The sequence below is a fragment of the Seriola lalandi genome, unplaced genomic scaffold (genome assembly GCF_002814215.2).
Source record: "Seriola lalandi dorsalis isolate HSWRI2012SDOR001 ecotype SW California unplaced genomic scaffold, Sedor1 jcf7180002054692, whole genome shotgun sequence".
Taxonomy (NCBI): domain Eukaryota; kingdom Metazoa; phylum Chordata; class Actinopteri; order Carangiformes; family Carangidae; genus Seriola; species Seriola lalandi.
In genome coordinates, this window is record NW_019525245.1 from 395,534 (window position 1) to 423,339 (window position 27,806).

Here is a 27,806-nt window from a genome sequence, read left to right on the forward strand (position 1 = left end):
ATGAGCTGAAAGGCAACACTCTGCTGCGGATTTGTGAGAGTAGTGTTGAGAAGGAAGGAAGGCCTGAGCGGGGGAAGGGGGTTTGTCTGACTGCTGATGGTACCTGTCGCAGGGGAGGAAATGGAGCTTAGGCAGAGAGGAGAGGTGGTCATCAGCACCTTCGCTCCTCCCCTAGAACAGGATCTGCAGTGGGAGTGGGTTTCATTTGAAGGTTGTCATCACCTTGCCGATAAGAGCACCGTGACACACAGTCCTGCCTTAAGCAGTGCTCTCTGACCCCCACCACAGAAGATCATCCACCTGTGTGCTGCTCATACTCAGGGCCACAGGCTGCATGAAAGAGTAACAAGAATGTGATCATGTTACACAGAACGATGCCCAGACGTTTCATTGGCACGCGCGCACATGTTCTCCCCCGGTAATGAAATGCGTTGCTCAGTAGACTGAGGGATGTGGTGACTTAGTTGATACAGGAATATAAAGACCCAATTGAGTTCTCACTCTGTACTCCTCATGCGTGTGTGACTGTAATGTCGCCTGCCTTCAGGACTGCGTATCAAAGAGACAAAGGAGGTGTATGAAGGGGAGGTGACAGAGCTGACCCCCTGTGAGACTGAGAATCCCATGGGTGGCTACGGAAAGACCATCAGCCACGTCATCATCGGTCTGAAGACAGGCAAAGGCACAAAGCAGCTCAAGGTCAGATTGGGAGCTATAATCTTTTTTCCTATCCTCTTTTATTTATACGTCCTACTGCTACTTGTAAAGCAGGTTGTGTCTAGACATGATTTTTTCTTTTTTATCATCATCTTCCAGATCCTGTTGAAAATATGGTCTCTTTCCCTCTTAACTAAAATTGATTAAAAACATACACACCTTCTTCTATTTTGGATACTCACACACACACACATATATACTCTTATCATCCAAGTCATATTATATTATGATATTCTACCATTATGTTTCATTCTGACACTGAAGAACGAGGTAAGGAGGAGGTACGTTACTTAAAATCTCTTGTCTTCTTTCCTTAGCTGGATCCCAGTATTTATGAGAGTCTTCACAAAGAGCGTGTGGAAGTGGGAGACGTCATCTACATTGAAGCCAACAGTGGCGCTGTCAAGGTATTACTTTATCACTGTCATGTGTTACTACCTCACAATTGTCATGAATTCTGATCAGCTGGCCGTTTTAATTCACTATACATTCACTAAACAATATTTTTTTTTAAGTTCACAAATTAAATATTTAAAGAAATTCTTTGTTAGGCCAAAGCTTTTCTATGCGGCCTGTCCTCTTTTGTCCTTCATGGTGATGTTCTTTCATCTCTCTCAGCTCTGCATGAAAGCTCTGCTGCATTTCTACTGTACTGTGGAATGAGGGTCTCTCATTCCTGCAGCTCTTTGCGCTCCCTCTATCTCATCATCTCCCACAATTCCTCTTTTCCGCCAGCGGGGCTTGTGGCCTGTGTTGACAGGTTGCGATGACGGCTCCTTTAATCAGTGCAGGTGGGCCGGGGGCGCAGGTCGGCTCTAGTCAGAGGCCAGAGAAGGAGGGCTGGACAACACATTTGTTACTGTTGACAGCCATCAGATGACCTGCCTTCTCAAAGCCTTTCATCCCTCAGACACATGGCCTGCTCAATGTGATGGGCGGGCACTGGGTTCAATCATACACCTGCTCTCCCTCCTGTCGTGTGCTGTCTTTGTTACTGTTCTCCAGAGATTCATTTTTGTTAAACAGCAGGGGTTTTGTTTGTTTGTTGTTTAGTTTTTTTTTTTTAATTATTATTAACACACTTTGGTATTACTGTCTTTGCAGAGACAAGGTCGTTGTGACACCTTTGCAACAGAGTTCGATCTGGAGGCTGAGGAATATGTGCCGCTTCCCAAAGGTGATGTTCACAAAAAGAAGGAGATAGTCCAAGATGTTACATTGCACGACCTGGATGTTGCAAATGCCAGACCCCAGGTACATAACTGCAAATGTCCTGTAGCATTGTGTTAATACCAGTGCAGCTGTTTATATGTTACCAAGTTATTCCCTATAGTTTTAAAATAAATGCTCACTATTTGATCTTAGGGAGGCCAGGACATTCTTTCCATGATGGGACAACTGATGAAGCCAAAAAAGACAGAAATCACAGGTAGGGAAAAACTACAACTACCCCGGTCCAAACCAAGCCAGTACTTGACTTCTGTTGTTTCAATCAATGCTCTTTTATCCCTTTTCCCATTTCAGATAAGCTGCGTGCCGAGATCAACAAGGTTGTGAACCGCTACATTGACCAAGGCGTAGCTGAGCTCGTACCTGGTGTGCTATTTGTGGACGAGGTGCACATGCTGGACATAGAATGCTTCACCTACCTTCACCGGGCACTCGAGAGCACCATCGCCCCCATTGTTGTGTTTGCTTCTAACAGGGGAAACTGTTTAATCAGGTAAAACGTCTAAAATGTGCTTAAGGGCGAGAAACACAATCTTAAAATGAAACGGGTCATTTTCTTGCTAAGATGTAAGATTTGTAGTATTAACAATCACCTGTTGTTCACCAGGGGGACAGAAGACATCAGCTCCCCACATGGGATTCCTCTGGATTTACTGGACAGAGTAATGATAATCCGCACCATGTTGTACACGCCACAGGAGATGAAGCAGGTGAGTCTGAGAGTCACAGTATCTCCACGTGTGGTGTACGACATCTTGCCTGAGCATGTGTCACTCATCAGGCTGTGGTTTGTAGATCATCAAGATCCGTGCACAGACTGAGGGGATCAATATCAGCGAGGAAGCACTCACACACCTTGCAGAGATTGGCACAAAGACCACACTCAGGTAAAGATGGACGTTTTGTGTGTGTCACTGAATAAAGTGAAGAAGTTCTGGCATTTACTGGATACATACTGTTATGTGAGCGTACTGAGTGGCTCCTGTTTCCTCGCAGGTACGCTGTGCAGCTGCTGACGCCAGCCAGTCTGCTGGGCCGTGTTCAGGGAAAAGAGACCGTGGAGAGGGAGCAGGTGGAGGAAATCAACGAGCTGTTCTACGACGCCAAGTCTTCCGCCAAAATCCTCCAAGACCAACATCACAAGTTTATGAAATAAAACTGGATTTCTATTTTTTCTTTTACATGTTATCAACCAGTTGTTACATGGTTCACTTTATGTCTTCATTCTTGTTTCATGTTTTGTTTCTTTGCATTTTTTTTCCCAAAATGTATTTCTCCTCCACAGCTCATTCTAGTGTCCTTGCTTCTGCCACATTTACTGTAGTAGAACTAATAAATTCTAAGTTTTATTCATTCCGTTTGTTGATGAAAATAATTTTTTGAATAAAAAGGAAAAACACAAATGTACTCAAGTTTTCTTTAATATTTTTGGCTTGGATTGTTACAGTTTACTGACATTTACTGGCACTAGCATATTTCCAAGAGGTTTCAAGCTTTTCAAATTTTTGCCATAATTGTGACATCTGACAATCCATCACAGTCCAGGCAAAATCATATGTTTATTTTTAATGTATAAATCTAGAAATGCTTGTAAGGCTCATTCATGTTTTGCAGTTCTTTTATACATATGTTGAAATGTATCAGTTGCATATGGCATTGTTTTTTTTTTTTGTTTTTTTTAGTACCCTGCACCATTAAAAAGTGAGGGAATGCAAGTGAGAAGAAACCACAACAATGGCCAAATAAACAAAAAATTTATATTTTAAAAATTGTATATGTATATAGAAATGAATGAGTGTATTATGAACTACTTTAATTTAAGTACAAAAACAGACCATTACTAAACTGTTGTAGTGCAAAAAAACTCAGGACTTTGATTAACAACATGAGGCCACTAAAGAAAGGGCCTTTAGCAGGATTTTTCATGGACTGAAGTTCAGCTGGAAAACAACTGACACTAAACCCCTAACATGGAACAGGTGTTGTCCTATCATGGTCAGGAGGTCTCCTGCTACTTTCTGACTGGTCGAGACGAGCGCGCGTTGAAAACAGTCTCTGCTCCCGACCTCACGCCGCTGAACACAGAGGGAGCGGTTTTACCCATTTTCTCTGTGAAGGAAAATAAACTACAGTCAGTATATTTCACTGTTAACGAGGCAGGGATAAAGGTTGCATAAGACTGTTGATATGCTTTTTATAAACACACACACTTCATTTCTCATCTCACTGGGCGCGAGAGAGAGATCACAGTTAGACAGGAATCTCCCATCATTATAACCCTCCTTTCCTCTCTGTATATGGAGTGGAAACTTGAGCATCATGAGAAACACTCCTCACACACACTCACTGCCAAAATGTAATCTTAGCTTCACCAGATATTGGAAAAAAAGACTATTTCCTTTCAATTCCATCTGTAAGAATAGTGTCAAATCATATGGTTGTGTATATATATATGTATATATATATGTATATATGTGTGTGTGTGTGTGTGTCCTCACCGCACTCCTCCATTACTTCAATTGTCTTGCTCTTTGCTGGCTCCCCAAAACCCAGTTTGTTCTTTGTTTCAGTCAGATCCTCCTCTCTCACTTCAGGACGCTGCATTTGTTCATCTTCCTCCTGACCTGGCTGAAGGGCAATAAAAAGTAAGAGGTACAACAACACATCAGAGATTTCTGACAACAACAATTCTTTCAACAATATGAGAAAATATATCCTGTGGACTTACCTGAGACATGATGGTTGAGTAGTTGAAGATATCCTGTGAGAAAATTCTCCTCTCTCTGAGCTGTTTCTCTTTTTTCTCCTGTACGTCCAGCCCAGCACAGACTCACATATATACACAACCAAGCAGAGATTCCCCAGTGGACAATAAATCTGTTCTTAAGACTAATAAATGACGCAATGAGTGCACGGGCTCCTCCTTTCTTCTGTCTCTCTGCCTCCGCTTTTTCTCAGGGTCAAAATGATGAGGTCACTGCTACAACTGGTGGTAATACACCTCCCCAAATGAATCCCAGAGATGCATGAACATGACAAACGTCTGTCTGTGTATCCTCCTCCTCCTCCTCCTCCTCCTCCCTCCTGCAGTCTAACAGCACTGGTAACAAGCAAGCAGGGAAGATTGGATTCAAAGTTCAGTCATAAGATGTGCCTCAATAGATAAGTAGCTGTCTGTCTTAAGACATCAAACTTCCTGGCAAACTTTGTACCATGTCAGACTCACATGCAAACATCTGTAAATGCATAACGAAGAGAGAAGTAGAATGAGCATTGCATTGCCTTACAAGAATGCTGTTCCCACCCCTTCCTGCTTATGCTCCATAATTACATCATTATTCCGCCTTTAGGGACCTTAAAACCAGTGGTGATTAGTACAGATGAAAGACCAACAAATAACTAGTTTCCCAGCAACATGTCAATAAATTGGTGATATCAAGCTTTTAAGCTCTAATAGAGACAAAAAGTGTAAAACAAGCATAGCGTGCAAAGTGTTTACTTTGTGACAATATTCATTTGGAGCAATGAAAATGGCTTTTTTATTTTTAAACTTAGGTGAACCTTAAGTAGAGGAACCGTATGAATCATTACATAACAGAAAAAACAATGGTTATGATAACAGGTTTGTGGACATCACATTTTATGAGACAACTGAAATCCAAAAACAAAGTGTTAAAATAAATCTAAACAGCTTTTTATAAACAAACTGCAACTGAAGTCCTTGATTGTTTTATGAACCCAAATTTAAATTAGTCAGATTAAATATATATATAATCATCTATGTCTGAAGCAAGTGTCCATAATTTATACAGGTTTTATTTGTTGTCTCATGTCCCACGTTAAAGGCCTGAAAAACAGCTGGAAACCTCCAAAATAGTAAAAGGAAAATATTACAAATGCAGATTTTTGGTCATTTGATCCCCAACATTTCATACTTTTTAATCATAGCACTACAAATATGAATTAAATTCCCTTTCTTTATTTGTGTAGGACAAACCATCACTGTAAACAAATTCATATCAGTTTCAGTCTTATAATACAATCATCTTCTTTGTCACCCAAAATTAGATCCCAAAACAGTCCTGCCATGTTTCTTCATACTTGCATGTAGCAAGACAGGAATGTTACAATGAAAACATCAAAACACCACACACACACAGACACACACACACACACACACACACACACACACACACACACACACACACATCCTTGTTTTTCATTACATTCATGTTGACCCATGATTGACACAATGCATTCCCTAGCCGCTTACCCTAACCTTAACCCCAACCCTTAAACCAAGTCTTAACCCTCAAACAGCCATTTAAACTTGTGGAGTCCAGCATTTCAGCCCCACGGGGCTCCTGGTTTACAGACCCCACAATTTTAGCAAAACAAGCCGACGCACACGCGTGCGCGCACATACACAAGAGGTCAATTATCCGTAGCTTTTTTAACTACTCTTTGTAGCGGAACAGAAGTTTTCTTCCTTTTTTTAGTCATATTTACGTGTGTTTTTTTCTGTACTGGGGCAAGAGCTGAGTCCTCACAAACTGAATAAGACGAGTCTCTGTGAGAAGAACAGCAACAAACACACCCAGTAGACACACAGCTCCAATGCCAATATGGACCAGCCTCAGCAACCAGCCGCTGTCACAGCAGAAAACACTCTGAAACCAGAGAATAAGAAAAGTTCAAGTTAGGGGCACTGATTTGAACAGGATTAAACACAGTTTACAAAAACACCCTCAATCTGTTTCAGTTCATTTAAACTGTTTTACAGTTTTTGCCTCAAAATGAATGCACTGCAAATGAATGGCCCCACATGAGTGGAGAATGAAGAGGCATGGTTCTCTTGTACCTCAGAAACTGCTGTGACAACTGCACTGACAGCAAGTGCCAGTAGTAGAAACGGGGAAGGCAGGAGGCCTCGCAGTGGTTTCCACTGACTGAACTGGAAGTAGCGGTGTATGTAAAGCAGGCTGTGTAAGATGCGGAGGCCCATGTTGAGGCAGTTTGCCAGTATAAAACCAACACCGCCAGCCCACCACGTCAGCAAGTAGGACAAGAAGAGGAAGGACACAGACAGAGCCAGCATCACCAGGTTGTACCTGAGGACAAAACCACAGTGTAAACTCACAGGTTAGATGCTGTGTAATAACTGTATTTGTGTCTCTGTGTATTTTTACGTTCTTACTTGTCAACCTCTTGTTGGCTCATGGCAGCAAATACAAAACACTCTGTTACACCATTTACAGCGAGCAGGAGGACGTAGCAGCTGTAGCATCGTAGCAAAGTCGGTCCTTTAACAGAGTTAAGCATAATATAACTAAAATACCAAACAAAATATAATTCCATATCTTGTTATGCGTCATATCTTTGTACGTCTGTGACTGGGTCATTGTTCACTGACCTGCTCCACTGCTCAGCATAGAGCCGCCATAAATATCCAGAGCCAAGTGTGAGAAGGCGTAGCCAAAGACTGAGATAATCAGACCAATCACCAACACCAGCTTGAGCAGACACTCCAGGACATCTGCTGCAATGGCAACTTCTTCCTGTAGACACAATACAAAGTAAAACTGAAGACTGGCTCGCACACTAGCCATTCACAAAGACATGTTGGTGTTTATTTCCAAAATTCACACCTGTTTCTGACTTTTGACAGCACGTCCTCTCTCCAGCACTTTGGCAAAGAAGATGTAGAAGCTTTCCTCGATGGGTAAGAAGATGAAGCGTGCCACCATGGAGCCCAGATTATTGACGATATCATAAACACCCTGGTCTCCAAAGCTGAGAACGTTCAAGAAGGTCATGACGTAACGCTCACCCTCTGTCAGGATCTGCTTCAGGAACGACTGCTTGAAGAAGCTCCATGTGAGCCGGGCTAAAGTCCAATCAACCAGCGGCTAGAAAACAACGCAGGGATAATTAGTCCTTTGCGATAAACAGCACATCTTGAAACTCATCAGTGTTATTTTGTGGATTTTTTGATTTTGTGTGATAAACTGCGCAGCTCCAGTACCTCTCCATCCGCTCTACAGGGCAAGAGATCTCCAACATGGTGCAGGGGAAAACTCTTCTTGTTTGCTTCTTTAGAGCCCAAGAAACGAATAAAGTAAAGACCATAGCACAGCACCAGGAATCCTGTGTACATCAACTATGAAAATAATAAAATTAGTGACTATAAGAGACATATTTAATGAAATAATGACAAAGACTTCAGATGATTTCTTACATGAGCAGCAGAGAAGATGTAGAGGCCCCATTCAGGGGCAGACACCACCAGCACCACAGTTATACTGCACTTAGCGATCATTGCTAAGCTTTCAGCAACCACCTTCAGGCGGACAAACATGTGAGCCTGAGCCAGGACCCAGAGGGGCTCAGCCAGAAGCTCCTGCACTCCTGCCAAGGCAAACAACACCACAGCAGGGCCGTAGTACGGGACAGTCTGGGGATCTGGGACCTCCAGGAGCCACAGCCACACACAGACCAGCAGGGTTGCCCATAACACACCGAGAGGCAGCCTGAGAGGTAAGAAAGGGAAAGACACACAGGCAAACATCCAACATGAATACACAAGATCAAATGAACACTCCTCAGTGAAATGATGTTGTAAAATCAACTCACGTCAGCCATAGCAGGTTGATAACTTGTCTCCAGCTGTGGTTTGTCCCAGATCCCCCACTCAGACAAGCTCTCCGGAAAGCCTCTCTGGATAAAAATACTAATGTGGAGTACAGCAGTGTAAGCCTGCAGAATAAAGACACAGGAAAACACGCGTTACAGCAGCTGCTGGTGCAGTGAATTGTGGAAGCATTGTGCTCCCTCTTGTCTTGGCTGCTGACACTGTGTTCCCATCACAGAAACTATCATATTTACCTGACATTGACGACTCCAATCAGCTCTTTGGACACAAAGCGCAGTGTGAATGCGTTCAGTAAGAAGGTGAGCACACGGAACATCACCTAAGATATATATAAAAAAAAAAAACAACAACAGTGAAAAACAGATCAAGCCGACATATATAAACTTGCAAAACTTTGAAACACTGGGCTGGTGTGGTTTTATAGTCCAGCTGTGTGTGTCCACGTACCTGTAACAACACATTGTACGATGCTAGAGTGGACGCATTCCTCAGTACATCTTGAGTGCTCATTGTGGACTTCCTCTAACCCGCTGAAAACTTTTATCAAACGCAAACTAGACAAACTACCCGCTGCTTTCTATGAAGAAAAAACATTTTAGAAACATACTGTGGAAACCCGTCAGTGTGGCTGTCTACAACCTCATCACAATATGTTCTCATTCCTGAAGACCGAGTATGAAGTGACAACTGTCTGACAACAGTGGAGGCTGGTAGTAACACTTCCGTACACATTGTACGGAGACACGTTACGCGATGACGTCAAAGAACATTATGTTCAGCGTAGTGCCGCTAGAGGGTGTAACCATCCTTCTGATAATCTGCAGGAGCTGAGTGTAGTACACAAGTTATGTCCCTTGAAAGGTCTATTCAAAATCTCCAGCTTTATGTAATGAGCAAATATTTGTCACCAACATATTGATACTGATACTATCAGATACAATCTATATTCACAAAATTATATTTGCCAAGAAAAAAATCAGTCTTCTCTCAAACTGATCCCAAAATCTATAGGCCATAAAAACATTACATTAGCATTTTCACTTCTGAAGTTCTCCTTTTTTTCTTCGATGAGGAGTAAACAAAAGTAATCAATTTGTTTTGATTTTTAAATACAAAAACTAATGTGCCTCAATGGTGTCTGTACAAGCCCCATTTAGTTCTGCTGATGAGTAATTCCATGATTAAAATGTGTGATAAACTCTAAGCCTATCCAGTAGTTGATAAAGAATGAGGGGACTGCCACCTTAATGCAAGAAATTTCTTTGTTGATGTATAATCAGCGAATCAGAGACATTTCCGATAGTTATTTTACAGCTGGCTGTACAGCAGGATGTTAACTGACAGCTTGTCAGACTAGTAAAACAGGTAGTCACATCAAGCCCAAATCAATCTTATGTAAACAAGAATGTTTTCAGTTTCTAAGCAGAACAGGTGCAAATTGCCTCCTGTGTTGTCCATAAGATAGTGTCCACTGATATTGACTTGGTTTATTAATAGATCTACAAAATGAAATCAATTCAAGGGAAAATATGTTAAAAGTGTGAACACGTGTTTCCAACTTGGGATATTAAAAACCAAGTCAGACAAAAAAAAAAACACTATTCATAAAATTACACAATATTCTTAAAATATAAATTAAATCAGCCCCAAACAAATATCCATTTAAAAAAACAAACTAAAATACAGCAGTAACAAACATCTAACTGATAAATCAAAATTAACTTTCATTAATAACATGTGACCTTGCACCTTGATTAAACCCTGATCTGACCTCTAAAGTTCCCTCTCGTTTTTGAGAACTTCATCCTCCATGGAACCAGGACAGAGTAGATACAGACGTTTTAAAAGGAGCACATCGAACTTAGGAGTTGATGGTTTTTTTAATCAGATGTAAAAGATGGAGACAGTAAAAAAAAAAGTACATCCTTAGTGAACCAATATACATGTTACAACAATATACTGTACATATACATTGTCTATATACATCATTTCAGTGACTTCCCACTCGTTTGCAGTCACGTACCATTACTGAACTTTTTGCAACCCTGGCTGCACCCAATCTCTCCCCGTCCCCAGATAAGACCTTTCCATACAGCTGAGACCAGCTGCAGGTCTGCTAAAATTTGATCTTTACATGGCACTGTTTAGTCAACCACAAAACCACAAGTTCTTCTTTGTCAGCAAGACAGACATGATTTATCCAGTCAAAGGCAAAAGATCAGATGTTTCAAAGACACATAACAGTCATTATTAGGCTATATTTAAACATGGACACGTTTTTGTTGCTCTGAGATTTCTTTACATGCAGTCAGATCATTCACACAAACAATCTACATTTGAAGTTTACAGTACAGATTTATTTCTATGGGTTTCTTTCCCTCATCATAATTTTTCAGTCTCAGTTGGGTTGAACTAAATGTTACCAAAAGGGACACAAAATGGCTGCAGATGGTAGCAGTGACGTCAAGTGGAATGTAAGGATTTTCAGCCTCCCGCTCTAATATTATTACTCATACAGGCCTTTCCAACCTAGACAAATAATAAGCATGCACACAAATACAATAACATCAATATATACAGTACAAGGGCCCGTTTCTACTCTTATCATTTCTATACGTACCCAAGGAGAACAGTTTGTGCTTAAAATAAGGTCACAAAAATACTGACTGTGGAACAGCTCATTCATCTGCGACATATTAAGAGAACTGTCCCGTAAACAGTTGGGATGTGACCTGAGTCTGACTGTCATTAAAACAGTCTCTATTCTAAAAGGTGCTCCATCTTGGGGTTGATGAATGAAAAACCAGCGAATGCCGACTGGTCCATGGAGTCTATGAAGTTCTTATCGCTGAAGGAGAGACGAGGCTTCTCACTGAGGAACTCCCGATCAAAGTTGCTGCAATCATTCGGTGCTTTCTGTAATTGACCACAAACATATCTCAGCTAAACAGGCCATCACACGATTTTAGATTTATGTAAACAAAACCAATAACTGATATCACAGTCTAACCCCAACTGATTTGTGTGTGAGACATACCACTTTGGGTTTGAATGGCGGTTCAACCTCCCTCCTCTCCAAGGCCTGCCAGTTAAGGGTCTTGAAAAAGGGGTGTAAACGGATATTACCCACGATTCCTAGTCTGCGAGTGGGGTCTCTCTCAAACAACTGCAGGGAAACAGGAAAATTAAGTAAGAATATGCACCATTACAACATAAAAAGAGCACAGTGTTGACACTGTCCAAGTGGATTTGAATATATTTCATCAACCCAAGAGCTGTATAATTTTCTTCTCCAATACAGGATCATATAATCTTTAAATTTCAGCCATAAAATAATAAAACATGGAAATACCACATATTCCAATAAGCAGAAATGGAGTCATATGACAGATGGTATTTGTATAAGACGTTTGGTACAGACCCGCTCAAGCAGGTCCTTGGCCTCCTTGTTGATCCAGCGAGGATAGTGGGGAGTATCCATGCGGATGGACTCAAACAACTCATCCTCATCATCTCCATGGAAAGGTGACTGTCCTATCAGCATCTCATACAGCAACACCCCGAAAGACCACCAGTCAACTGAGAACGAGTATTTCTGTCCCAGCAGGATCTGAGTTGAAACACAATATTATAAATAAGAATTACCACACTTGTTTTGTCAGTTTTGAGTATTTCAAAACAAGAGCGTCTCTCTAAATTTGAAGCACTATACCTCTGGAGCAATGTAGTCAGGAGTACCACAGAAAGTCGTGGCACGATTCTCTCCAAACACGTTCTCCTTGCACATCCCAAAGTCAGCTATCTTTATATGTCCCTCATGATCCAGCATCACATTGTCTAACTTTAGATCTCTGGAAACAAAATAATCACAGCAGGGTTGGATAATTAATACTTTACAACACTACCTAAGGCTTGCATTATTTTATTTAACTTTTGGAGGATTATATGTGTGATAAAAAAAAAAAAAGCACCTAAAAACTTTTCCAGCTGGACTGTGAAATCTTGAGCACTCACTGCTTTAGAACATGACTCAAGCCAGAAAGAACCTTATAACTCATGACTTACAAAATGCAACAAGAGTTTGGATGATTTACGCATTCATTAGAAATTGCCTTTACTTAAGTTGAATGTTTATTTCCAGGAAGCCACTGGTTTCAGTTCATTTCCCTGTAATTTGAAAATCTAAATGTGGTAGAGATCTGAAACTTGCCTGAGATAAGGGCTGCAACGAACAATTCTAATACGTTAATCTGCCAGTAAGTAACCATGTGTCTGACCAACATTTCAAAACCCAAAGATATTCAATTTACTATCACATAAGACAAATTCTGAAAATTTTGGGCATTTTTGCTTAAAAAAAATCAAGTGAATATTTAGTCCACTGTCTGTGTTAATTTACCAGAAATGTTATAAAAGTTATATTAGTCCTACATGCTTATGTAATTGTCAGCAGTTACACTATACCTGAGATTTGAGATTTTAGCTTTTCTACTGCAAGATCTGAACAAACTCACATTTTCATCTTTACTGAATTCACATTTCATTGTTTTTCTTCTGAGTTTACTTTTTGGACTGTAACCACAATGGCAGTCTTCTAAACAGTCCCTGCTCACAACTGCATTACCACACAATCATTTCATAAAAAAGCTGTGAATATGCGTGGGATTACCTAACCAAGCAATCTCTGTAAGTTTCACATAGCACTTGCAACTGAACTGAAATCAACGGTCTTGTGGAAGATATGGAAATAATGCAAAATAGTCAGCTGTGATGCAAAGAATATACTATTATAGTTTGTGTGTGAAAAATTATTAGTGTGGTCATTTTAAGTTTATGTACAGTACTGTCCATCCAGATGTAAAAAGCATTTTGCTCTGACCTGTAGATGATCCCTTTGGAATGTAAAAACTGCAGACCACAGATGATCTCAGCCGAGTAGAACCTGCGAAGACAGAGACGGCAGAGACAGATAGATATTAACTACTCATCTCTAGTGGAAAGCTACAGGACTGCACTGTAGCTATCTCACTACTGACTTGGCAGCTAAACGTGGTGTAACTGCAGACTCATTTCAGTGTAGAGCTGAATTATTCAGGAGGACATTTGTATGGAGCAGGAGACAGGTGAATAACACTCTAATAATGTGAAACATGAGAGCTACAGTGAGCCGAAAGATTAGCCTATCTCTGACCTGCTTCCCTTGTCATCTCTGTCAGGTGAAACGATTGAGTCCTAACAGGAGATGAGAGTAGCCTCCACTCTAACTTTGTAACTGGTCTTTCTCTGTAAATGACCAACTGACAAGGACTGAATAGTGTCAGGTTTTATCGACTCAATATCTCTCATTTGCGACCATTATAAATATAGCTTTCACAGAACAAGTTAGAAAGTGCACACGAATAAACCTGCTCTACAAACACTACAACAACACAAAATATGGTCTAGGCACCAATTTTGTATATGAGGAGTAATTCAGTTGAGGAGGAAGATTGAGACGATGTACTTGACTCTCTACAACACTGGGCCAACAGGTTAGGAGTAGCCACTGGCAGAACGGCCTTTGTGCTGATAAAGAGGTCACCGGAAAATCTGCAGTTCAGTCACTGCCCAAGGAAAAATATTGCATAACCAAATCCAGGAGATACTTTCCATTCCACTGTGACAGCTTGTGCAGCAACACACAATAACTTAGTTATTACATTTAAATACATATGTAAACAAACACCTAAATGTGTTTTGTTAAAAATTAATGCATGAGATGAATGTGAGAATGATGAAATGGCCCACCCTCTATGTCTCGCTCACTGAGGGTAATCAATCTATACAGGTTGAATACAATCACTCAGTGAAGAGGATTTAAGCAGATGCCAACACAAGATCGGGTGTCTGTGGTTGCAACGTTGAGAATTACTCCTGTCATCTCATGGATCCAGGACGCAAACACCAGTTTAACTACAGGAGATGTAACTGCAGAGTAAGAGCTGGGCAATTAACTGAAAAAGTATCAAAACCGACATTCAGAACGTCTCACCAACAACTCATATCACTTATTTCGGTTCATGCATTCTTCACTCAAAGTGAAGTTGGTGATATGAATGACACAACTGCAAACACTGACCCTCATCTCGAGCAGCTTACACCTAAAAAGAATGCCGTTTCTGTCGTTGGTTTCAGTGAAGACGACGCCAAACAAAAAGTCAAATACAAACACTGCAGAAAAACAATTTCAGCAACCAAAGGTGACACCACCAATTGGCTTGATCTCTTGGAACACAATCACATTCAGATGAAGAGTACATGGCTCAAAAAAATATCTCAATCGAGGTACACAATAAGATCAGTGCCAGAACACACTGGTTGTTTTAAAACCAAAACAGCAGTACACAAAGCACCATATTGGTTTAAAAGAAAGATTATGGTAAATGCATTCACAGTCTCAACAACATAAAACTAGATATCACAACCTAAGATGGCATTCAAACCTACTGTACATCTACAGTACTTGTTCTCCTCTGCTTCTTACAGTCAAACCAAATTAACTTTGCTTCACTTTCAAGGTAAATGTCTGCAATGAAATTGTGAATTTTTCCTTCTGTAGCCTTCAGTATCTGCAGATTACATAATAAAAGACCTTCAATAAACTACTGTCTTTTTTTCAAGAAAGACCGATACACTTAAGCATTTTTTTTGTTTATTGCCTTTGAGCATTATTTGTGCATCTAAGAGCACCGACTAAGAAGTCTTTCTTTCTTGCCTTCATCTCTGTTTGTAAATGTGAGACTTTTTCAAATTTGAGTTGGCTCACTGCAGAGATTTTTTTCTGGAGAGAGTTATCAGTGTAATAGTGGGTGGTAGTAACAAATACATCCCCCTAGAGTACACAGGCACTAAGAGCTGCTCACTCCTTACAAGGCCAGTCTGCTAGTCAGCAGCTGCTAATGGACGCCACCCCTTGCCCCATTCCATCAGGGTTCAGTATATCATGTAAAAGCTAAAAACCATAATGGTAGAGACAAAGAGAGTGACAAAGGGAGAGCTTTATGAGTATCTGCTTTCCATCAACTCATTGATTCTGAATATGTGATTCTGTGCCGCTACATGAACATGTGAGCACTGAGTAATGATGACATGTTGTGTGTGTTTTTTCCCTAGAGCTTGTGCTTGTTAAAACTGTGTGACAGGGTGTGACTCACGTGGCTCTGTAGAGTTCAAAGCGCCCTTTCTCTTGAATATGAAACATCAAGTCTCCTCCGTTCAGATACTCCATCACAAAGAACAGATGCTCCTATAGACAAGTTTCACTTCAGTATTGATGACATAATCCCAACCAATCATGTAGAGTAGAGAAAAATTCTCCAAAGGTGGAGAAGGACTACCTTGGTTTGGAAGGTGGAGTAAAGGTGTGTGAGGAAAGGGTTTTCCCAGGCTAAAGCCAAGACTCTCTTCTCTACCATAGTGCACTCCACGTCATCATCCATCAGCACTACATCTTTCTTCAGAGCCTTAACAGCAAAATACTCTCCACGACCCTTCAGCTCTGCCAGAAGAACCTGAGAGGAGAGGAGAGGAGAGGAGAGGAGAGGAGAGGAGAGATTAATATTGGCAATTAACTTGTGTTCTGTGCAAAGAGCATGTGGTTTGACATGTCAAGTTAACTGTTGATAAATTCAGACTGGAGGTCTTCACATGTCCACTTGGTTCTGAGGAATTGAGACCCAGTCCGGGACCCGAGTCAGGATAGGTCCTACTAAGTGTAATCGGATCGGCTAGCGTCTAGTTTTACTCTCATGGGTTTTGGGACAGTGTGTGAATATGTCCAGTACCAGTGGATTTAAATGTACACAAACATACACAGTATCAGCTCTGATCGAATGGTACATCACAATCACTGCAGAGAAACCAGTATGTTTTGAAGTAAAACAGAGATGAGACCTGTGAACTGTGAACAGCCGAGAGACCTGAAGACAAGCTTAGATCAAGATTTCTGCTATTTAATTAATTTACAGTTTTTTGGAATTTGGTTAACTGGAATTTGGATATTAACCCAGCTGGCACTGGGCATCATGTAACATAAGAGAGACATTAGACTCTAACAAGTCTTAAGTCAGACAGATGTTAAATTTTAGTTGGAATTGGTTAATTGACATTGTGATTAGCAGATGTTGGTTTTGCTCAGAGCTAGAATGTTGGTATTTTATATGTCTAGGATGTTGGATTTTAGTTACTTAACAACACAACTTAAAACCAACAAAATATCAACTTCAGCTGTTGTCAGTATTCTACATCAAGATTAGAACATTGTCTTTCATCTTTCTACCGCCCATGTTGCTGCAGAATGTTTTACTGTTAGTGCAGGAAATGTAAACAGGACATTCAATCACATTATTTATATAAATCGGTCCTTGTAGCACTTAAACAAATTTAGGTTTCCATGAGTTTACATTCATTGTTAGGGCATTATTATTATGATTATGATTCCACCATGGCTGCTCATTAATTCATATAGTTAATAGCGCATCATGCTGCTGCCAGTGTTGGTGTTCTCTCTCTGTTAGGATCTGTTCAGGTTGACTACATTTTGGACTGGGTCAGGACTGACTATTTTCAAGTCTCCGTCAGATCAAGTGTCTCTTTTATGAAAATTAATTCATGCACATTTTGTTCAGGTAGGTTTTCCAGGGGTCTGTTTCAGATGGCTGCAGCTCACAGTGCGATCAAACACCTAAAATCTATGTCATTACTTTTTTTGAGTTGGGTAGTTTTTTGAAAACAGTAGTCACTAGTCACACAGTTTATTTCACACTGATGTGGTTGCATGGTACCTTGCCAAAGCTGCCTTTTCCCAAGACCTTGTGAAGGATGAAGTTGTCCACATTGATGCGGGTCAGATGGGCAATGCGAGACTGAGGCCGTGGACTGGACCCCTCCCACAGTCTGCCATAGGGAGTTCCATCTAATGGACAAACAAATTACCACACATACAGTAGAAAATACTTATTCACATAATTATTTGAAATATTTAATCCTTTTGCACATTATTCTCGAAGTAGTAATATCAGTACCAAGCTGACTATGTTCTGCTCACATGCACATACAAAAAAACACTCACTGACCATTGATATCCAGTCCAGCAAGTTTGTTAACTTCGTCATAGATTCCAATATCCGGCAGATTTGGCAGGTTTGGATCTGAACGGCGAGTGGATGATTTCTGATGGAATAAAGAAAAAAAAAGAAAAAATAAGCATGAAACAGCCAGACAAATTGTTTCCCAGCAATGGTTACCCATCTAGCTGCGGTCTATCCAATGCAAACTCATTTTGTCAGAGTCTTCTTTTGAACATTGATTATATGACCTCTCTGTCCTCCAAACTACATAGATTTGGTTTTAAACCAGAGGTCTGTGAAAAAGGAGGAAGAGAACTGGGAGTTCTACAACAAGCCAGTCCTTAAACACAGCAGGATAGGAGGCTCAGGTTCCTGTCGAGGTCAGGTGTCACACTGAACAATTCGTCAACACGCACCGAGGATTAAGAGTTTCACATTCAATTGACACTCAGTTTGATGGTTACACTTCATTTTGATAGTCTATTGTTAATATTCAACTTACTACCAAAGGATTGTAATGTGTCAGTACACAATGAATTGAGTGTGATACTCCCTTAACATATATGCTTTGTCTGGATTTGTCTGACTGGTTTTAGGATTAGAATTGGCTCATGGTTTCAGCAGTTATGATTGGAGTCCAGTTGGGATAATGGTTAGGGTCAACAATTAAGACATAGCTAGACTATACATCGTAAAAGCTTTCTCAAGGTGTCTTTTAGATCTGTCAAACACATCTGCCTCATGCTGCATTTGTTCTGTATTTTCATTGAAAACAAAGATGCGTGCAACATAATAAGTGATTATGTTAATACTTCATTCATCTGTATTTTTGCATGATCTTTTAGCAGATCAGTGATGCAGACATGTATTTATCACGGTGTTTTGATGGTAGTTAAAGTATTTCTGACCTTTTTAGATTCATAATTTTATTATTAAATATCATATAATATTTTCTTGTTATATTCGTGCCACAAGATTGTTCTGTAACACCCTTGGACTTGGACAGTGTCCATGTAAAGTTTTACCAAGTCATACTGGCTCCAGGCAACAACAACTTCTACCATTTTTGTACGTATGTAGGAAGTGCATTAAAATGTGTTAAGTGCCTATCTACAGCTGTGGTTCTCAACTCATCAAGTTCCAGTTGTATTCTATGAACCCATCTGAGTATACTGATGGCTAACTAAGAGATAATGCAATCAGATGAAAGAGCCATGTTGTGATTTAATTAGGTGGTCTGATACTTGAGTCAGACTGGTCATTTTGATTACTTGCACTTTCTTTTAACTTTAGCTTAAATACTTAAAGACACTTGATTTGACCAAGCAGTTAAAGACTTGTGACCATCTCCGTGAACTCACCTGGCTGACTTGTGTAAGTGCTTCAGCTAATAGTTTCTGGTTGATACCACAAAGGTTGGCTACTTTATCCTGACACTTGTGGTGGACATTCATGGCACAATCTACAAAAAAATAATAAAAGAAGTCTGTTAGACAAAAGTACACTTACACTCCAGCAACCAGTCAAGCATATCTGCACTGTACCTTCACACTTGAGGCCTTGTTTGACAAGACCCCACAACAGACTTCCACAATGGTCGCAGAAGGTGGGACTCATGTAGTTGTTGATCTTGAAACGGTGCGGCATGTCAATTTTGAAGCGCTCCTTCTGGAACTGTCGGAACAAACAGGGTTCATCATCTCCATGAAAAACTGGTGAAGGAATCCTAATCAGTGGCCTGTGACACTTCACAGCCCTGCGCACCTGCCTCATCTTTTATTTCCCTCTCTGAGTTTCTACCAGTAGAAGTTACCCCGCTGCTGAATATAAAATGACTTGTTTCTTCCCAGATCTGTCCCCACTCTGATTTAAAGTACCTCTTGAAGACCACACCCCATCTGTTATTCACCCGCTGTGTGGGTGTGTGTACCTCATCATTCCCATGTGGCTATTATCTAGGTCAGTTGGTCCTTGATTGCCTTTATCCACCAATATTGATGATCATTGAAAATGGATCTGGACCTTAACTGGTATCTGCCTTTGTATCAAACTCTGACCCAGCAACACACGCCAGTTCAATGAAATAACGACCATTGTTTATATTGTTGAGGAGAAATACTTTAAAAGAGCACATACCAAAGTGAGAAAAGCCCACACTAAACTGACATATGGAGAAGGCTCACAGTACATGGTGTACTGCAGAAATGTGTGTAACCTACCACAGTATCCCGACTGTTGGCAGCAGTACCGGTACATCTGCCGATGATTTTGTCTATACATTTTTTGTGGATGGCTGCATTGCATTCTGATAAAAAGCAAAGATGAGATATGTATTTGATTCAATATCTGAACATACAGTATATCATAATCTTGCAATAGTAACAAAACAGTGAGAAGGTATTTTTATTCAAGTACACATTTTTCATGCATTGGGCTACTTCTTCAAGCGGGGCATAAAAGCATGGGGGTTTGTAAATTATTTTACACTTACGTCTGCATTTATAGCCTTGCTTGTTGAGTCCCCTGTGGGAGACAAAGAGACACACAAATGGGTCAATTTGTAATATTCTTTGATCATGTGAATGGTTTGCTGATTTATCACTTGTCAGTGATAATGAACAGCTGTAGTACACCCCTGCTGATTTGTGTATCAGTGTTTCCTTTTTGTACAAGCTTCCTTTCCAGTGAGACCAAATATTTTAAAGCAGATTAGTGGAGATCTGTAGCTCTCGAACATTATCAGTGCAACAGACAGAAGTTACAATTCAAATGGAAAGTTGGCTTTACTGGTTTTATCAATAACATCAAAGCAAACAGGTTGTCTAAATCACTTTGACAAAAATCAGCCTACCCAGAGAGTGTTCTATGCTGCCAAATATCAGGAAGTTCCTAAACACTATGTTTTTGATCTCCCTGTATCGTTCTGTCTAGTATTTTAGTTTATCTGATCAGTGGTTTATGAGTTCCCCTTTAGCTGCCTTGGTGATTTTTTCATAGGACTGAAGTGTAGGTATCACTGACCACACAAACTCTCTGCACACAGAGCAGAAAGTCGGCTGTCTGAAGAATGTGGCGATGAACTCATGGTTCTTTATGAAGTGGATCTTGGCCTGCTTGATGGCTCCTCGTCTGCGGTTCAGAGTAGGAGCCTCTTCCTCCTTTGCAGCCTGTTTACTCTCTACCAGATACACAGAGAAATACAGATAATTCGAACAACACTGCAATGGAAAAATCAGCTAATTTTGTAAATGTCACAAATTGATAATAAATGGGGAACCACAGGAATTGCTCATGTAAATGCCTGTGAGTGATGGGAAGGCAAAATACTGTGGCTGGACAGTCTGTGAATATATGGGGGTGGGGGTGGAGTTAAAAATGAAAGGAATGAAAACTACAGATTGTAAATCAGACAAACTGGTTGTGGAGCTACAGAGAAAGCTTTATCAGCATGGTATTTGGTTAATCCTAAAGTTAGAAGACAGAACAAGAAAAGCTTCTTCCCCATTTTCACACTATTCACCTACTTTCCGACTCTTGCCCTAAAAACCTATTTTCATCTTACTGTTTGTGTGTGTGTGTGTGTGTGTGTGTGTGTGTGTGTGTGTGTGTGTGGAGGTTTCAGTTTGGGTTATTTTACATTAGCAGTTTCAGTATTTAAGTGGGTAAGGCTCAATCAGAGTTCAAAAAAACCTGAATCAGGTTCTGATGACACTGGGTTGTTATCCTATGTTGCCATGAAACAATGGGCTTTTTGATAATATTTATCAAGTATTAAAGCAGAGAAAACAACGTAGCCTGACAGCTATGAAAAATCATATAGTTTAAAGAAAAAAGCCCACAAATAAGGCCACTGAGTAGAATAAAGAAGAGAATGTTTCCATTTTATTTCCTTTCACCTGTATCCACTCCCTCCAGAAAATACTGCACTGCCATCATCACTTTCCCAGAAGGATGGAGATCCACCTGAACACACAAACACACAGTTAAGCACACAGAGTGCCTGAAATATTTCTCTGCAGGGACAAAGGACAATCTGTAATGTCCTACCCAGAATTCAGCGCGACCGTTGGCTTTCTTGCAGCGCTCAGCAAGGACGGACACACCAACAGTGACCTCAGCCAGAGGCTCCTCCGCCGTCTTCATCAGCAGTACCTCGAGCACACGACCCTCATAGATGTGCGCATCAAAACTGGCCTTCCAAGCCGGGTACATTGTAGGTTTCCGCTGTACCAAGGTCTTACCTCGTTCTTGAAAAAAGTAAGACAGACAGAGAGAGAAAGGAGAAAGATATTTAGTACAGCGCAGTATTTATATTAGTATAAATACAGAGCAGGAAATAAGAAGGAGGTGACAGCTTAGAAATGACAACTTCTTGAAAACATAGGGCCTTGTAGCCTGTGAAAGAGTTTTCTCACCAGTTGTCAAGGCTTCCTTCATCTTGATTGCACAGAAGGGAGGGTCTGCCAATGGGGGCAGGACGCCCAAGTCGTACGAGTTAAAGGTGATCCTCAAGAAAGGAGCCATGGTGACAAGTACCAGGGTCACCTGCTCTCGGAGATAGATAAACACAGTGTTACCCTGGTGACATTTATCTATAACGACATGTTAGTAACACACAGAGATGTAGTTCATCACCCTATCCACTTGTTATATTGCATACATACACATTTTCTTGTACAACAATACTGTTGGCTCACATATAAGCATTAATAAGTGCTACAGATCTATGTTAAACTGAATAAGAACAAACATATATCAGAGAGAAGATAAGATCTTTTACTAATGTCTGAGATACACAACTCAAACATATTCCTGACATCTGCAACCGCACAGTGATGTCCATTGAATTACAGTGAAATTCCCACAAACTGAAAAGAATTTGATTCTGTCTGCACCATGACTTTGCATTTACTCTTGTACTTAGTCATCTCACTTTGAGATATTTAAACTTAGTCACACCCACAGAAAGGAGGGACACAAAACATTTTTACACCTCTGTCAATAACACTTGTTTTCATGTGGAGGACTGACTATTGCAGGTTTTTTGTAGGCTATCTGATTCCAAAACTGGTTGGTGGGAGTAAAAGTAAAAAAAATATATAATATGATCTGTATTTTTTCATATATTTTGTATTTCATATTTTTCCAGTAAGACAATTTTCTGAGGGAAAAAGCTGGGTAACTGTATAGATTTTCCTGCTATTAGAATTAATTAATAATTATCATTACAGGCTCTGATGGGCCTTAGTCATTATTTTTATAGAGATTTTATAGATCTAATGATTTAATTATTGATTATTGAAAATAAAATAAAAAAAATCAATAAATTAAAAGATCATGAAAATTTGCATGCCTTACGCATTGGGGTGAAATATATGATAATAATGACATATTGGTGAGGGATCAATGTCACCCTACACGGTGGGCGGTAGTTTTTGCATGCATGAGTTACTGCATACATAAGCTTACAAGGTCTGCAGACACAGCCCCTCCTGTTTCTACAAATGCACCACAAGTTTCTATATGTGCGACGCAAGAGGTGACGCCCATCAATCTCATGTGTTGGCCAGGAACTTCAGTCACACCCATGCTGCTCTACATACCTACTCTGTTAGTTCCACACCTCTATGTATAAATACAACGACATGCTACTTGTTTGGTTCCCTGTCACTGTGTTTCTTTAGTGTTTAGTTTCTGCAAGGCTGCAGCTGCAACAGTGGATGTGTTTCCCTGTACTACAAAGGCAGAGCGAGTTTCAACATGACGCTAATCCAAATAGAAGCATGTGCTGCTCTACAGTAAGCCTGAGCTGGTTTTTACAATCCTTAGCCCAAAACCACCCACACTGAGGCCAAAAAAGAGTGACACAGAAAAAAAAAACACAGGGAAGGAAAAAAGTGTGCAGTAAGAGGGAAGGGAGATGAAAGACGATCACACACTCACTGCTGCTGTGCGCTGTGATGTCAGGGTTTTTGGAGTTAATCAATAGCAAGCACAGTGTGTGATTGAGGGCGGTGGTGATTGATTTCCTAGCAAACTATTCATGTGCATTTTCGATTTGTCCCGTCCGTTAAATTCAGTAGTTATGTCCCATGGACCAGTATACTGTAACTTTCAAACTTCCACCTAATTTCCTAGAAGTCATTACATCCTACTTCCTGATGCCTACTACCTACCAACTAATGAGCAACACAAAAGTGGGTTTGTTAGCAGGAGAAGAAATTACCTTTACTAGGCCATAATTATGTTATTATTATTATTATTTCACCTATAATCTGGGGTTAGATTCTACGTAAGCATACAAATAAAACTCTGTGTTTGTGCATGTATCCTTGTATTTGAGCACCATAACTAAAGTATAACACAAGCTACTACAGTACAGGAATTTGATGCATGGTTATAATACAGTTGTAGTATTGGCATTTGTAGATTGTCTATGCCAAGCCTGAGTGCTGGAGACTGGACCGTTGCCTAACATTACTGGCAAGCTCTTTAAAATAAATAATAATATATATATAAATAAAAATGAAGGCGAAAGATAGGGGATACCCTTGTCACACCATGACAGGAAGAAAAGGGAGAAGTTAAAGACAGAAAAAGAGACAAAACTTGTGAAGTGATCTGATATGTGAATGTAAAACCACTTCAGACTATTTTGGACAACCTCTCAATGAAGCCTGCCTGTGATGGACACAACATGTCCTCACAGGTACCTCTCTGATTTACATGCACACATGTGGTGACAGAGTTTGGTGAATAAACTCTAACTCTAGTTGTGAATCATTCACATGCTGTTCAAAGACTAAACACTGTAGGAAAACACTATGGCATACCGTGACAGTGATTTACAATGTAACTGTGAGCATGAATCATTTCCATAATATCAGCATCGACCTCAGAGTCAGTCAAGTACATTTGATTTTCTTCTCAGAAAAATTTTTGTCTTAAGGATGTGGTTGCTTGTCATTTGGCTGAACAGTAGATGTCACTTCATGTCTGCCTTAGACCACAGTTTGCAACCAGACTCTGCTTTCGACAAGAAACATAACACTTTATTTGAGAAAAAACACACACAGATTCCCCTTCCTTTGCTGTTCAGACCTGCCCGCATTCCTCCTCCTCAAACCGGGTGTTACAACGCTTTCTGTGACCAGTGAGATTCTGTGACCTGGCACGGAATGCCATAATGCTAATAGCCACATACAACTGCTAACGGTACGTTAACGGCTGTTACCCACCAACCGTGAGACCCCGTGTATTTAAATTGGGTCACACATTTTAATAGCTGTCGAAGCATAGAGTAGTGGTATTACTACTGCTACTTCCAGTACAGGTCTGTGTGTAGAGTCCTAACACCTCACCTGTCAATCTTTGATAAAAAAAAAAAAAAGAAAGTATTTTTCTATAGTTGACGCGCAGCACCATAAAATGTGACAGGTCACAGATTCCGTCGCACCATTTCAGTTTACTTGCCTTAAAAACGAGGGAACTGTTCAAAAAAGTTGGTAAGAATGATTATAGTAAATCAGAACAGCTCAGTAGTCATTATTATCCTTTTAATTGCCAAATAAAAGTCGTAGGCATAGTATTACTACTGTAAGTTAACGAACATTTTAAATATTTCGCTAACTTTAGCGCCAGCGGTTACGTTTAAACGAGTAAACGTTACAGTTTGTTTCCCCCTACATCAGAGAAGGAGAAGAAGGGGTACGTTTTTTGTTTTTTTTATCTTTTGGCAACTTTCTGCAAACTCCAAACGTATAAACACAAACTCTGTGAAAAGCTCGACTAAAAGCCGAAAAATGGCAGTCTCACCTCGTCCGGTAACCTCAGTGCTGGTTGTTTTCCACCGCAGCACGACGAAAAGTTGCTCTTTCTCTTCCTCTCGTTTTTTCGCTCTGTGATTCCGTCGATTGAGGAAGTGTGGCGCCTGCTCACAGTGGCTTTCTCGGCAGGCTGTGACGTTTACCTGCTACACACACTTGCACATGCACACACACGCGCACAGTTTGCGTCCCAGTAGTTGCCGTGCACTCAGTTGGCCTATTTTGATTGAAGGTCCTGTCAGTTATTATAATGCGTTTTCCACATGACCTTGACAGTTCACTTGTTCAGCGCACACGCACAGACGTCTGCCCCAGCCACAAATTACACTTTCCACCCTCCCGTGTGATTAACATAATGGTGTGGGTTCATCACTGCAGACCTGTTGATCACCTGAGGAAAAAAATACCCAGGCCACCATACCTGTGCATAAAGATCTGCATTGCTGATGAGAGTGCCCTAGATTACTGCTGTAGCATAGCCTACTATGTGGGGGAAGATTTATTTTTTTCCACTTTGTGTCGCAGGGGGTGGGGTCACGTGGCTGGTAGGCTGCGGGGGTAGTTTAGAGGTTTGAGCTAGGCTTTGGTGGTGAGGAGGTGGCAGATTTGGCTCCTGCTGCCAAAAGGATCTTTTCTTGCTCTAGACTAACACAAGCACTCCAAATTATCCACACCATTTATTTATTTCATGCCTGTATTCACCCCCCCCCCCCCCCCCCCCACACACACACACACATATGTGTGTGTGTGTGTGTGTGTGTGTGTGTACAAATGAGCAAGGATAGAACCTCATTTATGCCAGCTGAGCTATTCTCATCTTGATCACACAAATGAAATATTGGCTGAAGTGAACAAAGCTCTGCATTGGGAATGCTGCAGTACATAAATCCATGCAAGGTGGGTCATAATGAAATGTTTAAGAGCAGTTTCAAAGTATGAAACTGTGTGTGCTGCTGTACGTTCACATAAAGTGAAACCTGCCAGGAGCAGGCAGACGGGCCACAGGTGTGTCAGTGTTCCCCTCTCTCCTCAGAGGACTTACATAACAGACAGATTGTGACTCACGGCAGACACAGGAAGTCTATAGTGGAGACTGGGTGTGTGTGTGTGTGTGTGTGTGTGTACGTGTGTGTGTACGCACACTAAAGACTTCACTGCTCACTGACTCCTCTCTGATTCTGACAGATGCACATTCAAAGCTCAAGGAAACCTCTCCTTCTGTTCTTCCTCTAGCAAACACACACATCCACACATACCCACTGCCATGATCCACCTGTGGGATATAGGCTATAGGCTGTAGAACAGCCCGATGTTAAATTTAGCACACTTAAAGAGAGCCTGATGAAGATCCACACAGAAACTATATCTATCAAGTTGATACATATGGCAATATAGCTCATGGGAGAAAATTGCATCATTTGCAGTTGAGTTTGCATTTGTAGCGTATTAATGTATGAATAGGTTATGATTTTATAAGGGTTGTGACCATGCCATTGATTTCCTAGATAAATCAGATACATAGCAAGATGATTAAACATGAAGAAAAAGAAAAACATTCAAATTAGGGGGATTTTATTTCCTCTTTAAATAAACCACTGCATATACTTTTACATCCTCTTGGTCCCTACTATAAATGAACCAATCTGAGAAGGAAGGATCGGTTCTTGGTTGAATTGCCTACCAATTATGTCAACTCTAAGATCACAATTTGTGACAGTATACACTGCTCCATTTTAGAGCCAAAAAGGATGGGAACCAATTTATTTTCCAATATATTTATTATTCATGGAGAGTTAAACACATGGAGAATTAATTGATGAATGGAAAGGGTCTAAAAAGAATAATGCATGAGTCCAGGAAAGGTGATCACAAGTGTCACAGTAAACTAATAGTAATTTTGTTAAAATATATAAATAAATAATAAGGAAAGTTGCACTGTTTGAGAGTCACTGGCTGTCAAGACTACAATTTAAGTCAGCAGCCGCCATGTCAGTAGGTTGATCTCTCTGGTGATGATGCTGCTACAGCAAATATGTCATCATGCCACAGGGGAATTGGCCTTTCAAGGAATTGTTCAACATTTTTGAAAATACTCTCTTTTTTTCATGAAGAGAGTTAGGCAAGAAGAGTGATACCACTCTTGCCTCTCTACACAAAACTAGCTTAGCTAACTTAGCATAGCATAGCATTAAACCTGGAAACATGGGGCAACACCCAGCTAGGCTCTCTGTAAAGGTATCAAAATAAATCAGCACCTTTAGCGCAACATTAATG

General features: G+C 40.5%; 4 protein-coding genes across 4 annotated transcripts in view; 1 reads left to right on the forward strand and 3 right to left on the reverse strand.

Annotated features, from left to right (window-relative positions):
- The window catches only part of ruvbl1 (RuvB-like AAA ATPase 1), a 5,443-nt gene extending 2,089 nt beyond the window's left edge, over positions 1 to 3,354 (forward strand). The window contains 8 exon segments of the mRNA XM_087178630.1: positions 474 to 699; positions 1,035 to 1,124; positions 1,822 to 1,971; positions 2,083 to 2,146; positions 2,242 to 2,440; positions 2,555 to 2,657; positions 2,743 to 2,834; positions 2,944 to 3,354. Coding sequence (XP_087034756.1) covers positions 474 to 699; positions 1,035 to 1,124; positions 1,822 to 1,971; positions 2,083 to 2,146; positions 2,242 to 2,440; positions 2,555 to 2,657; positions 2,743 to 2,834; positions 2,944 to 3,103 — 1,084 coding nt within the window. The 3' untranslated portion in view covers positions 3,104 to 3,354.
- On the reverse strand, positions 3,351 to 5,179 carry mustn1a (musculoskeletal, embryonic nuclear protein 1a). The gene is made up of 3 exons (XM_023423641.2): positions 4,676 to 5,179; positions 4,446 to 4,575; positions 3,351 to 4,056 (listed from the first exon to the last, which is right to left on the reverse strand). Exons 1-3 carry the CDS (start codon positions 4,682 to 4,684, stop codon positions 3,959 to 3,961), a joined length of 237 nt encoding a protein of 78 aa, XP_023279409.1. The 5' UTR covers positions 4,685 to 5,179; the 3' UTR covers positions 3,351 to 3,958.
- Positions 5,180 to 5,910: 731 nt separating this feature from the next.
- On the reverse strand, positions 5,911 to 9,317 carry rft1 (RFT1 homolog). The gene is made up of 10 exons (XM_023423640.2): positions 9,047 to 9,317; positions 8,833 to 8,918; positions 8,581 to 8,703; positions 8,186 to 8,477; positions 7,973 to 8,107; positions 7,596 to 7,856; positions 7,361 to 7,505; positions 7,145 to 7,250; positions 6,809 to 7,058; positions 5,911 to 6,617 (listed from the first exon to the last, which is right to left on the reverse strand). Exons 1-10 carry the CDS (start codon positions 9,107 to 9,109, stop codon positions 6,453 to 6,455), a joined length of 1,626 nt encoding a protein of 541 aa, XP_023279408.1. The 5' UTR covers positions 9,110 to 9,317; the 3' UTR covers positions 5,911 to 6,452.
- Positions 9,318 to 10,460: 1,143 nt separating this feature from the next.
- On the reverse strand, positions 10,461 to 25,669 carry prkcda (protein kinase C, delta a). Its single transcript, XM_023423700.2, has 18 exons — positions 25,522 to 25,669; positions 22,122 to 22,251; positions 21,754 to 21,953; positions 21,603 to 21,669; positions 20,728 to 20,884; positions 20,198 to 20,229; positions 19,926 to 20,011; positions 19,251 to 19,380; positions 19,068 to 19,168; positions 17,713 to 17,809; positions 17,422 to 17,552; positions 15,976 to 16,149; positions 15,793 to 15,884; positions 13,479 to 13,541; positions 12,312 to 12,450; positions 12,021 to 12,209; positions 11,637 to 11,765; positions 10,461 to 11,515 (listed from the first exon to the last, which is right to left on the reverse strand). Exons 2-18 carry the CDS (start codon positions 22,228 to 22,230, stop codon positions 11,360 to 11,362), a joined length of 2,052 nt encoding a protein of 683 aa, XP_023279468.1. The 5' UTR covers positions 22,231 to 22,251; positions 25,522 to 25,669; the 3' UTR covers positions 10,461 to 11,359.
- Between the last annotated feature and the right edge of the window lie 2,137 nt (positions 25,670 to 27,806).